The sequence below is a fragment of the Camellia sinensis genome, chromosome 15 (assembly GCF_055761805.1).
Source record: "Camellia sinensis isolate YWXY chromosome 15, ASM5576180v1, whole genome shotgun sequence".
Lineage (NCBI taxonomy): Eukaryota > Viridiplantae > Streptophyta > Magnoliopsida > Ericales > Theaceae > Camellia > Camellia sinensis.
The window spans coordinates 119690479-119704920 of NC_138975.1; the positions used below are offsets into that span (position 1 = coordinate 119690479).

Sequence of the window (14442 nt, forward strand, 5' to 3'; positions counted from 1 at the left end):
CTTCTACTACTGTGTAAAGTCATTTACGCTTTCAAACTGAATCTGCCTTGGCTGTAGATTGAATCAGATTTTTTTTTTCTTTCCCCATCTGTGTGCTTTAAATCTTTTGGTTATATAATAACATGCTCCTTTCGGAAAATTATTTAGGTTGCTTGAAAAATTAATTCTACTTTCATTTCTTCTAGCTGCAGCAGAACATATGGAGGCAAATATTTTTATAAATAGATATTTTTTGCCTGCTTTTCAGGTGAGCCAATATACTGGACGGATCCACTTATACTGTTGTATTCCAGGGATAGATTCAAGACCAAGACCACTTTCTGAAAATTTCCGACCTGAGGAACTTGATTCACCAAATCTTCCTGCTAACAATAACAAAACACCTCACTTAACTATCAAGGATAATCCAGCATATAGGCATGCTCTTCTGGCGTTTATTAATGAATGGAAAAATCTCCGGCCCATTCAACGAAACAGGTTGCTTGTCAAGCCTCTACAACTTCCTTTATCTATTGAGTTGTGCTATTTGAAGGAAAGCCTTAACCATGATAGTGGGGTATGTCTGCAAGAACTCTCAGTTTCACCGATTCTGTGCATTACACCATCAATCTGCTTGTATGAACCTTGTATATGTATTCTGAACTCATTCTAGTTTGTAAATATATTTTCTTGTATTCTGTGAATAGTATAGTTTGGTAACAATTGATGGAATTGCTACAACAGGGATTATTGAGGGGGAAAAGCAAGAGACGTACTACACCTTTGAATGAGATAACTCATCTGTTACCATCAAATGCTGTGTGGAAGAAGGTCCATCTCCGTGGTGGTTGTGATAAAAAGGAGAAAGAATACACTCAGGGTTGGACTGTCACTGGTGAACCACTCTGCAAACTTTGTCAAATTCCGTGCAAGTAAGTCTCCCTAAAGGCTTGTTTGCAATTACAGATTTTATGACATGAAGCCTAATACTCTTGGTTTGGTATTAATCCTAAACTTTCAGGAGCAAAAATGCCAAGACACCTGACTATCTTGAGGATCTTTTCTGTAATTTGATTTGCTATGAAGAATATCGCTTAAGAACTAGTCAGAGATTCCTCCGTCAGGTTAGACCTTGAACTATGTCCCCTGTACCCTTTGAGTCTCTCTCTCTCTCTCCCCTTTATATTTGGAAGTTTTTTATGCATGATGAAGTGTCAATTTACATGTATTATAACTGCCCGAGTTTTCCAGGAGCTTTTCCAAATTGAACAGGGCATTTGCACAAATTGCCAATTAAACTGCCATAAACTTGTGGAGCACATAAAGCCTTTATCCTATGCAAAGCGGCAGAAATACATTGAGAAGGCGGCACCAAAGTTGGCCAGGCGTAAGAAATTGTGAGTTCATAAATCTTTTCTATCATGATAGATTATTTGCTTTATATTTTCGATTGCAGCAGTATCAGACAACTAATGGTTGAAATTACTTCCTACATGTCTTCGTTTGCATGTTGAAATTAATGGTTGTTCTTCTGTTTCTACATGATAATTGCTTTGTGTTTTATTAGAATACATTTATTTATGGACGAATTACAATACTAGTCCCTATAGTTTGGGACTCGCGTCACTTTGGTCCATGACTTTGCAATTGTGATACTTTTGAATTTTGAATCTTGTTCCAAATAAGGACAATTGAAGATACCATTGCTTAATTTTAAGGGTGAAATTGTCAATTTGATAAAATATAAACTAATTTGACAAAAATAAATGTGAACAAAATATTTTTAAATTTAAAAAAAATTATTTCTACGAACCAAGATAAAATTATGAAACATTGATAAATCTTTTAGACATTTATTTATTTATTTTTTTTACTAAATTAATTTTTATTATGTGTTTGGATGATAATCATGTAATGGGTGGTTGTTAGGATTTTAATGTGTAATCGACATATTTAATATATGAAATATTTTTAGTTTTGGATTTTTTGATTTAATGGATTGGTTTAATAATGATATCAAAGTTGTCGTACGATTTTGCCCTTGAAATTAAGTAATGGTATCTTCAATTGTCCTTATTTAGAAAAAGATTCAAACTTCAAGGTCAAATGTGTCATAATTGATGAGTTAGAGACTAAAGTGACATAAGTCCCAAACTATAGGGACTATTAGCGTAATTCGCCCTTTATTTATTTATTATGTTAAAAGAATAATTTTCATCTTGATGTACCTTTCATTATAATTTCTGGGGGACTACATATCATGGAAACTCCTATTGACATATGCTAGTGTTGGGTATGTATTCTCTATAAACATCTGACACTCCTCAATTAGTGTTTGCAAATTAGAAATACTCCTCGATTAGTGTTTGTAAATTAGAAATATTTTCTTACTTTCATATGTGTAGTAAGACATATAGGGCATGTTTGATTGGGTGGATTAGAGCATAGGATTAGGATTATTAATCCGTGGGCCCAATTATCCTATGTTTGTTTTAATATTTTGATTTAGGATTATTAATCCAATGGATAATTAATCCAACAAATTTGTAGGATTATTAGTAATAGGGTAGGGGTGGGATTATTAATCCAATGGATATTAATCCAATTGGATAGTGAATACTACACTAATTTTATAGGATTATTAATACTTCACTATTAGTCTTGTGAATCAAACATGACCATAAGGTCATGCATTAAAGCAGACACCAAAGGTTTTGTTTCCTGTGTATGATTTTGTTAATATGTTAAAAGGAGTACAATGGCAAGAAAAGAAAATCTTAGTTTAAAATTTATTTGTGTTTCATCTTCTTCGTATCTTAATCGTGCTGAATTGTGTGACAATTATTTCTGATATTTTTCAGACTTGAAAAGCTTGTACGAGATCCAACTGAGGGCAATGCATGGCATGCTGACCACATTGTACCTGTCTATCAAGGGGGAGGTGTGTTGTGAACTTGTAATTGTTTGTTCAATTTTTTATTTTTTAAACTCTTTTTGCTTTTCAATATCAGATTCTGCCTTTCAATTCAATCTTTAACGAGTCACTATGGGTTGTTAATTCCTCTTGACAGATGTTTCTGTATTTTTGGATTTGAGACTGGAATTTCACTTGTTACCTACACTTCACTGAATTTATTGCTGATAACATGCTCATAATCTAGTTTCTCGATCTAAAAATAACTACTATTGTTTTTCTTATTGATGTTGCCTTGTGAGGTTTAAAAACAGAATTCCCCCTCTATTTATCCTCCTAATGATAGTAAATTTTCTCAAACTTCAAATTTGATATATATTCTCAATTCCTTATTTTATTTATTTTTTTTGCAGGTGAATGCAGGCTAGAGAACATGAGGACCCTTTGTGTGGTATGCCATGCTGATGTTACTGCTGCACAATGTGCTCAACGACGTTCAGCAAGGGCGAAGGCCAAGAAACAACTTAAAGCCATCATGAATGGCCTAAAAAATATTCAAAAAACAGACCAAACTGATTCTAATCTAAAGGTACTACGTTTTTCCAGAAAGCAAATGGAATTCAGTGGTTGGTTATGTTGAATGATATAGAAATACTGCTTTTACACGTTATTGTCGGACTACTGCTTCAGAAAAGATGATGGATTAGCCTTTGTTAGGATCATGGACACCCAGAATGTAAACAACAAACAATCACACACACAAATAAGATGCAAATATTTACGTTGTTCGGCCCAATGCCTACGTCCACGGACAGAAATGAGAGTTTCACTAAACCAGAGCAAAACAAAAACAAGAGGAGAAAGACTCACTCAACTCACAACTCTCTCTCTCAAATTTCTAATACGATACATCCTCTCCCTCTCGTCTTTGTTTATACATAAAGATGAGAGAGAGAGAGAGAGGAAACAAACCCACACAATTTCTACATTCTTTAATGGTGAGGGTGAGTGTCAACAATGGCAACAACGTAAAGAGAAGGGAGAGTTGCCCAGCTCATACCTCCTTCTCTTGAGGTGGAAGTCTTCCTATGCCATTCTTCCTTGACTCTCTCCTCTGCATGCATGGAGTTGGAGCTAACAATTCTCTCACTCCATACCCACATGTATGACTGACTTCTCACTTGAAGTCCATCCCTGCAATATCTTTGCAAATTTCAAGTTTGTCTCTTGACACCACCTTTGTAAGCATGTCAGCTAGATTCTTATCTGTGTGGATCTTGATCAGTTCTAATAATTGCTTTTCCATCACTTTGCATATCCAATGATACCGAACATCAATATGCTTTGTGCGAGAATGGTACATTGAATTCTTGCTCAAGTCTATGGTACTCTGGCTATCACAATGTATCGTGAATTTTTCTTACTTTAATCCCAACTCTTGGAGAAACTGCTTCAACCACAACATCTCTTTCCCAGTTTCCGCTGCGGCAATATACTTTGCCTCGGTTGTGGATAAAGTGTTAAAACCTACTATCACCTACTCCACCTACTACACCTACCACCACCTACTACCACCTACTGCACACCTACCACTACCACCTACTACCACCTACTCCACTACATCTCTTATATAAGGAGCCCCTCACCATTTGTAATACATAACATACATCAATCAATATACAATTCTCTATTTCTTTTTATACATTGAATTTTAGCATGGTATCAGAGCTATAAGATTTAGACCTATACTCCTTTCTTTCCTGCGGGCAGCCGGCCGGCAACCTTGCTTTAGCTGCCCGCTGGAGTTTTTCAACACATACCACAAACACATACCAGAAACTCTTCTTTCTTTGTTTCTTCACCTTGATCACTCTGCATGTGCTTCCTCCCCAGTTGCTGTCCAAGCACAAACACAAACACTAGACATAAAACCCATCCCGCTCCGTTCTCATCGCCGGCGAATATTCCGACCACCGCTGTCAAGTTCTTGTACTTGGGCATGAATGAATTGAGAATAGAGTCACTCGGGCAGAACACAGTTAACCCACCATCGAGATTTTCATTGAATGTTGGATTCGGCTCCTGAGGATTTCAATAGATCTGCGAACGATTTACTGCCCTGTTTCGCCATTAGAACTGTCAAATTGAGCTGGGATGGTCCAGGAATCGGAGCTTTGGCCTCCGCTGAATTCAAGATCTGACTGACTTGAATCCCACGCCGCCACTGCTGAAGACGGCGTTGGAGCTCAGTCTCCGGCTTCTTCTTCGACCAAAACTCCGGCGGAAGAGAGTAGCAATACAGCTTTCAGATCGACTCAGCTCCGTTAGATCGATCCCTCCGGCGTTATTCATCGGACTACTAGGCATTGACCTCGACGACCTCAGAGAATCCAAACTTCGCCTGAGAATCTGTCTCATCGCCGAAATCAAATGAACCGTTGGATTCGGCGGTGGTCCGGCCAAGTTGAACTTCTTGCAGAAATTGATATGCTGAGTTAAAGCTTCTTCAGTACTGATCAACCTCTCAGATCTCACAATTTCGTCTTTCACAGCCTCGGCACAGAGTCCGCAGATCCATTTCCCCTGATATCGCTCGCGAATTCGATCGATATACGCGAGCGTACACTTCTCTGTTAATCCACAACAGTCGCATTTCACGAACTCAACTTCGATTTGAACTGCGAGTTTCGTCGCAACAGTTTGTGATTCATTATTTGTCGTCGCAGAGATCACCATCGCCTTCTTCAGACTTTGCTTCTTCGGGAATGAATCTACACTAAACTTTGGATCGGCTCCGAGTTCTGACTCGATCTCGCCCCTTCCCTTTCGGCGATGGCAACAAGGAAGTATGGTTGGACAGGGTTACAGGAAGGGTTTGTATGTCCATCTCGGCAAAAGGGTTGCCACGTGATGGTGACGGCAAATCACAGGGGCTCTTTCTCTCTCCTTCCTTTTCTTTTTTAATCACACCCATCCACCGCCTAAACTTTATTTTTTTATTATAAAACTTAATTGGTGCTCTCGATTCGGCCTATTCCCCACTCCATCCTTTATTATTTTTATTCATTATTCTCATTTCATCACCATCTCCATCTCTGTTATCAGAATCTTACGATTCGCGATTCAATTCGGGATTCGATACGCAATTTTTGCAAAATCGATACGAATCTATGAGTGAATCTATTTTGGAAGTGAATCTCTAGTGAATCGCATGATTCACAATCGATTCACGATTCGATTCACTTTTTACGATTCATGCAATTTTTAAAATTATTGTGTTCGACATATTTTCGACTCATTTTTTTCCATCTTTTTAGTGAAAATGACATAATACAACTTCTAATAGCATTTAATACCAAAATAACCAACATATATATATATGATTTTTTGTTATTTTAGTAATCATGGAATTTTTTATAGGATCCAATCAGATTCAGTCAAGCCTAACATATTTTTAACCTTTCTTCTTATTTTTTTCCCCTTCAAAAAATTGTAATATATCTTCTAAAGATATTTAACATTAAAGTTACACTATGAATTATCTATTACTATTTTATTAAATTGAATATTATATGTATGAGGTCAGTTATACCTTTTAAAATGTTTTAGGCTTTAAAATAAAATATCATAAATAATTCTTTTTTATTATTTGCTCACTCTTACTTAAAAAAGTATATATGTTTATTGTCCAAATATCAATATTGTTGTTAACTATTGTTACTTTAAAAATTAATAGTTTGTCTATTTGGTTATTATCTTTATTAAGAATGGTTGATAAAAAATATCTAAAAAAAAAAAAAGATAAGATGGTGATTTTATATAGGAACCTTTGTTAACTTCTTACCTATTAAATTACGTGATTATCATTCAAAAAAACATTTTTTGTTGATTTAAGTCTAAATATTTTATATTCATAAGATATATTTAACATTTAAATGTGTAGATATATGTTTTTAAGTAATTTAGAAAAAGTGACCGAATCTTTACGATTCACGATTCGATTCGATTCGCGATTCGGTACGAGGCCATTTCGATTCACGATACGAATCCCGATTTGACAACTATGATCTCCATATTTTTTTTTATTTGATTCCCTTATTTTTCACACAAAAAAAAATAAATAAAATAAAATAAAATTTCCAAACAGCATTGCTGTTTTTCACAAATCCGTGTGATAAAGATTTGCACACCATATTTTATTCCTCTCAGGGATTCATCCCGTTCACCATTTTACATCAAAAACAAAAAAAAAACACAAACAAACGCACCACATCCACAGGCGGGATTTTTCTTCTCTACTCTGCTGCCGGTCTCTTCTTCTTGCCTCCGTCCTGAGCGTTCCTTGACGGTGTTGCCTCCGTGTTTCCCACTCCACTGGGCATGATCACTACTCCCTGCTCCTCCACTGCAGCATATGGCGGACCTCCAAATCGGAACATCACAGTGGCCTTCCGCTTCAGCTCCTTATTTTTCGCCTTTGGCACACTTATCTTTGCTCGCGCATCCTTATACATGCGTTGGAGCAGAGCCAGTTGGGCGTTTAACTGCTGCACCTCATTTGTCCTACTCTGCAGCCGGTACGACAGGTTTGTGACCGCCGTCATGGTCTCCACACATGACTTCAAAGTATACTGATTGGCCTCAATATCAGTTTGCACCGCCATTTTTTGCTCCACCGACCGCATCGGAAAGTTCAACGGAGCAAAACCAGAGGCGCTTGGTTGAGGTTCACTGGCCATCGCACCAGTTATCTCTCTTGTTGACTCGTTGAGGTCGGGAAAGAGAGTGAGCAGACCACGGGACGAAGAGGCCATATTCTGGGTAGCTGAACGGGAAGACGAGGCCATGCTATGGGTTGCTGAGTGTTTCAGAGAAGGGTTGGTTACAGAGTGTTTACAGATTTGCAGCTCTTAGCGACAAGCTCTCAGAGAACGAAGAGGTTTCAATTGGTTTGTTATGCTTCCAAGCCTCAGCCTCCGCTTCGGTTTATAAAGACCATGATGAAGAGGCAGACACGCGCATCATGCGCCGTTCGGCGCTAGACGACAACATGGGCGCGCCTTTTGATGGCACGCCTTTTGAAAGATTGGGCACACCTTTTGAGGATGCGACTTTTACAACGGTCCGATATGACCCCATAAACTGTCCCGACATTTGATTTCGGTTAGCTTTTCCAAGGGTCCGACAAGACTCTGTAAACTGTCCCGACATTGATTCCGGTTAGCTCCTTCATGGGTCCGACAAGACTCTGTAAACTGTCCCGACATTAATTCCGGTTAGCTCCTTCATGGGTCCGACAAGACTCTGTAAACTGTCCGACAAGACTCTGTAAACTGTCCCGACATTGATTCCGGTTAGCTGCTTTATGGGTCCGACAAGATTCTGTAAACTGTCCCGACATTGATTCCGGTTAGTTTCTACAAGGGTCCAGCAAGACTCCGTAAACTGTCACAACAACTGTCACAACATTGTCTGCTACAACGGTCCGACATGACCTCATAAACTGTCTTCTACATCGGTCCAACACGAGCCAGTGTCTTCTACATCGGTCTGCCATAACCATACAGTCTTCTACAACGGTCTGGCACGACCATACAGTGTCTCCTATCCATTTTTTATTTTTCAGATTATTTTCTTGTTTTGTTACTCTCTCCAAACTCAAGTTGGTTAGTTCCTATCCCCCTTGAGTTTGCGGAGGGCTATTAAAACCTACCATCACCTACTCCACCTACTACACCTACCACCACCTACTACCACCTACTACACACCTACCACTACCACCTACTACCACCTACTCCACTACATCTCCTATATAAGGAGCCCCTCACCATTTGTAATATATAACATACATCAATCAATATACAATTCTCTATTTCTTTTTATACATTGAATTTTAGCATAAAGCAACACACTTCTGCAGCTTGGATAGCCAAGACACAGCTTTCCTTGCGAAAGTGAACATAAATCCTGATGTAGATTTCCTACCATCAAGATTGCCTGTCATATCTGAATTAGTATAGCCTTCCAACTCTAAAGCACAAACACATTTTTGCCGTACCCTTGAGGTACCTCAGAATCCACTTGACTGCTTCCCAATGCTCTTTTCCTGTATTAGAAAGGAATATGCTTACTACTCCAACAACATGAGCAATATCTGGTCGGGTGGACACCATTGCATACATTAAACTCCCTACGGCGGATGAGTAGGGAATAGTCTCCATCTTTTCTCTTTCCTTGGTAGAGGAGGGACAATAACTCTTGCTCAGCTTGAAATGATTAGCCACCGGAGTACTGACTGGCTTGGCATCTTTCATGTTGAACTTCTCAATCACCCGTTCAACGTACTTCTCCTGTTACAGTCACAATTTCTTGGCTTTCCTGTCACGCATAATTTTCATGCCCAAAATTTGCTGTGTAGGGCCTAGCTCCTTCATGTCAAAAGACTGTGATAACTCCTTCTTTAGTGATCTGATTGCTGTGGCATCATGTCCAACGATCAGCATGTCATCAACATAGAGCAGGAGTATGATGAAGTTTTCACTGGGAAATTTCCTGACAACACATTGGTCTGCAACAGTTCTCTTGTACTCATGACCCACCATAAATGAGTCAAACTTCTTGTACCACTGTCTCGATGCTTGTTTGAGGCCATAGAGACTCTTCTCCAATCTACAGACTAAATTTTCTTTCCCTTTGACTTCAAAACCTTTAGGCTGCTCCATTTAAATTTCTTCCTTCAGATCACCATGAAGAAATGACGTCTTCACATTCATCTGTTCAAGTTCCAAATTCAAACTGGTCGCTAAACTACTCGAATGGATGTCATTTTCATAACTGGCGAGAATATTTCATCAAAATCAATACATTTCTTCTGCTCAAAACCTTTGACAACCAATTAGGCCTTATACTTGACTAGCTTTCCGCTGCCATCTTTCTTCAACTTGAACATCCATTTGTTCTTCAGTGCTTTTCGACCTTGGCGAAGTTTTACCAAATCATAAGTCTAATTCTTCTGCAAGGACTGCATCTCCTCTTGCATAGCTTGCTGCCAGCTACTCTTCTCCTTATGATTTTGAGCTTCTTGAAAACTTTCTGGCTCCCCCTCATCAGTAAGCAAAATATACTCAAAAGTAGGGTATTTTGATGACGGCTTAGACTCTCTTGTTGATCTTTGTAACTGTGGACCAACAGTCTTTGGTAGAGGGGGTTGTGGCTCTCCCTGCTCAACACCCTCTGCTTTTGGATCTTCTTCTTTTGGAAATCCATCCTACAACTCTATATCATTGGCTGCATGCTGCAGTAGCTTTTCTTCATCAGTGGCATGATGTGATGGTGTAGGATTGGGAATAATTTCTGAAAAATCATCATCTTTAGGTTTGGCTAGTTGCCCAAAGTCTTCTAAGGTCTAGCCTTATTGAAATATCACCTCTCGGTTTCGAATGACCTTGTTTTTCGGATCCCACAATCTGTATTTAAATTCTTCATCTCCATAGCCAATAAAGATGCATGGAGTGGCTTTATCATCCAGTTTCTGTCTGTGCTCTTTGGATACATGTGCAAATACTTTGCACCCAAACACTCTCAAGTGAGAGTAAGAAATCTCCCTTCCAAATCATACTTCTAGAATCTGAAAATTCAGTGGAACGAATGGTGATCTGTTAATCAGATAGCTGGCAACACGAACAACTTCTCCCCAAAATAGCTTTGTGCAACTTTGTCATTTTGAGCATACATTTGACCTTCTCCACAATGGTCCGGTTCATTCTTTCGGCTACACCATTATGTTGTGGGGTTCTAGGAATAGTCTTCTCATGTTGAATGCCGTAAGTAGCACAGTAGGTTTCAAACTCCTTTGACATGTACTTGCCTCCATTGTCTATTCGGAGACACTTTCTTTCCGGTCTCCCTTTCCACCATAGCATGGAATGTTTGAAAATGCTGGAACACTTCAGCTTTGGTCTTTACGAAATAAACCCATACTTTCCATGATGCATCATTCACAAGTCTTCTCATTAGGAGGGCTTTGTTCCGAGGAGTCTTCGACTGGCACATGTCTTCTAACTTCGTCTGGAGAGCATAGGCATCAGTCTCCTGGGCGATATGGTGGAAGACATTATGATCGATCCATTGTCTAATCTGGCCAATGGTCTTTCGATTCTTCCGCTTCCAGCCTTCGTCGTTTTTCGTTGCTGGTTTGACTCTATGAAGCTCAATAGGGTCAAACAAATCTCGGCAGTACATGACATCTTCCATTCTAGGCTTCCAAATGGCATAGTTGGAAGTATTCAGCTTTATCATGGAACCTGAAGTCGATGTTAATTCTTCCATCAGACTTCGCCATTGAGTCTGGACTGATCAAATTAGTCGGAAAAGCACTTTGGATTGCCAAAATAAAAATAAATTTTTTTTGAAAGCTTATTTACAAAATCTGACCGTACGGATGTGTCCGGAATATTCCAAATAGTTGGAAAGCACTATTGGATCATCCAAATTGGACCTCAAATGGCTTAGATCTAGCCAAAACAGTTCAACGGTTCAGACTAGTGAATTCTGGAGCGCCCGAGAAGCACCAAATAATTCCTCTAGTTCGGCTGGCATCAGGATGATGTTAGCGGCTGGTAGCGCGGTTTGGTTAGCGGCTGGTCAACGGCTTCGATTTGGCTTGGCGGCTTGGTCAACGCGGCTTGGCAGCTTGGTCAACGGCTTGGAGGCTTGGCTCACAGCTACGGCTCAAGCGACGTCAACTGCCATCGTTGTGACATCAACAAACAGCAGTGGGATGACATCAGCGCCTGGAAGAATGGAGAAGACGCGTGCGGCTCGTGTAGCGCATTGCGGCACGTGGTCATGGCGTGACGGGGCGTGAGGCTTCATCCAGGCTTCTTTTTCGATGCAGTTTTCACCTCTGTACTCGTCGCGTTGAGTACTTTAATCTGGTGTGATGAAAAGTGGATTTTGACCACGTTGAATTCTGCGCAATTTGTGAGAACACTGTGTTTTTTCGAAAAACGACCAATGCGGCTTTGATACGACTTTGTTAGGATCATGGACACCCAGAAAGTAAACAACAAACAATCACACACAAATGAGACAAATATTTACGTGGTTCGGCGCAATGCCTACGTTCATGGACAGAAATGAGAGTTTCACTAAACCAGAGCAAAACAAAAACAAAAGGAGGAGAAAGACTCACTCAACTCACAGCTCTCTCTCTCAAATTTATGATTCAATACATTCTCTCCCTCTCGCCTCTATTTATACACAAAGATGAGAGAGAGAGAGAGAGAGAAGAGACAAATCCACACAATTTCTACATTCTTTAATGGTGAGGGTGTGTCAACAATGGCAACAACGTGAAGAGAAGGGAGAGCTGCCCAGCTCAGACCTCCTTCTCTTGAGGTGGAAGTCTTCGTACGCCATTCTTCCTTGACTCTCTCCTCTGCATGCATGGAGTTGGAGCTAACAGCCTTTACACATTCTTCATCTTGGAACCTGAGCTTGTGTACACAATCTTGCATACTGCTGGATGGTTTCAGTTGAAAGTTTGCTGGACAAAGTTTATCCATCTAACAAGATAGTCATGAGTCTGATTCTCGAGAAGGAAAAAAGGAAATACTGTACTTTTCTAGTAAAAACAAAACCATATTTTTCCTTTTGCTCCCTCTATTTATTTATGGATTTTGTGTAAGTTTAAAAAGATTGTACATTCTGAGCACCCCATGTACGGATCTCTTGCTGAATATCTTCGAATTACCATGTCATATCCTGTTTTTTTTTTCAGTTGAACCGTGTTATTCTTGTAATTTTGGACTTGTGTTAACTACTGTTGGATTTGTGCTATTATTTTCAGGACGAAGGTTGTCTGGAGAACACAGATGAAGAGCTTTTGATCAAGGTTCCTGGGAGTGCATACTCTGGAGCAATAAATGGTGTAACCAGAACTGACAAGCATGATGAGTCGGCTAATGCTTGAGAATCTAGGTAATCGACAGTGATGAAGCATCTTAAAGCAGAATCTGCATTGTCTGGGTAATCTCCCCAGTTCTTGTTTTGTATTAGGCAATTCTTAAAATACTGAAGGAGTAATTGTATTTTGTAATCCAGAAGTTTGTGCTCAGAGATTCTGCAATTAGAAAAAGGAGGTTAGGAAATTCAGCACCCAAAAAAAAAATATTATTTTATGTTGTATGAATAGCTGCATCTTTTTTTCTTCTTTCAAGAATGCATTGTTTATAACAAGCATTTGCCTAAGGAATTCAAGATTATATTGTAATGTATCCCAATTCTTGAAATTAGGGTTTCAATCATGTATTTTTAAAAATTTTGAAGTTTGTTTAGCTCTCTCTCTCTGTATATGTGTGTGCGTGCGCGCGCGTGCTTGCTTGAAGATTGGCACACCCATAGCATAAAAACACACTTGAGTACTTTTAGATAGTGCATGGATTATGGATTTTTAGGTAGAGGATTTGACAAGAAAAAAAGAACAAAGTGAGGCAAATGTAAATGAAATATAAATGAAATGAATTTTTTTTTTCTTTTCTATTTTCTTTTTCCTTCTTAAATTTCTATCCAAATTTATAGGTAACTGGTAAATACTGATCTTGATTAGTCAAGAATAAAGTCATTTTTCGATCCTTCATTGAGACGGTGCAACAAAAATGAAATGCAACTTTTTTCTCGATGGAGCAAAGTGAATCATTGGCATCAGTTCTCTTCCCTTATTCCTCAACGGAGCAAAATGAAATGAAAATTATCCATTGTTTATTTAGGGCGGTGATCGAAGTTTATCCATTGTTTGTTTTTGCTAGTGACCGAAGTTCAAAGAAGGCAACGGTGTTGTGCAGCGCTCTAAGCCGTGACTGAAGTTTAATGAAGGCAACGGTGTCGGACAACAGTCTAAGAATGACTGACGGCAAGTTTGGATTTTATTTTTATATAGATCTCGTTTTTTTCAAATTACATCTGTGAAAAAATTGATAATTTTCCAAGAACTCGTATTTTTTTTTAAAATTACATCTGTGAAAAAATTGATGGTTTTCCAATAACTTTTTTGGCAGCTTTTGAAATTTGTTGTTTATGTTGGATTTCTTTTTTTGCCCTTGAAGCTTTGTTGTTTTTTCTTTTTCTTGTTTCGTATAATGTTTACTTTTATTTTTAATATAACTGCGCTACCAAAATAAAAAAACGAAAAGTAGGCTGCTAAAATGCAATTACAATTGCAGGGACTCTGTTGTGTAGCACATGTATGGTAGGGTCTTACATGTAGTAACTGATGTCTTCTTATGCTCTCTATGAATGCTCTGTAATCAATCATGTATATGTTTTCTAGCAATGAAGTATACATTTTCAGCACAGAAAAAAAAAACCCAAATAAACAAACAAACAAACTATGACATACCCTGCCTCCTCAAAATGCCAAAAATTTAACATGTTGCATCTACTTTAAAAAACATCATCACAGATGAAATTTCATGCTTCCAAGTTTGCAGAGTTAGATAAGGAAAAAAAAAAAACTGAAGAGCAGATTTTTCAAAAATACATTAAAAGGC

General features: G+C 38.6%; 1 protein-coding gene across 1 annotated transcript in view; it reads left to right on the forward strand.

Annotated features, from left to right (window-relative positions):
• LOC114309017 (SNF2 domain-containing protein / helicase domain-containing protein / HNH endonuclease domain-containing protein) overlaps positions 1-13214 on the forward strand; it is a 41530-nt gene extending 28316 nt beyond the window's left edge. The window contains exons 18-24 of the mRNA XM_028254718.2: positions 248-556; positions 724-911; positions 1001-1103; positions 1231-1376; positions 2841-2920; positions 3307-3482; positions 12744-13214. Coding sequence (XP_028110519.2) covers positions 248-556; positions 724-911; positions 1001-1103; positions 1231-1376; positions 2841-2920; positions 3307-3482; positions 12744-12866 — 1125 coding nt within the window. The 3' untranslated portion in view covers positions 12867-13214. The remainder of the gene's footprint in view (positions 1-247; positions 557-723; positions 912-1000; positions 1104-1230; positions 1377-2840; positions 2921-3306; positions 3483-12743) is intronic.
• The last annotated feature ends 1228 nt before the right edge of the window (positions 13215-14442 follow it).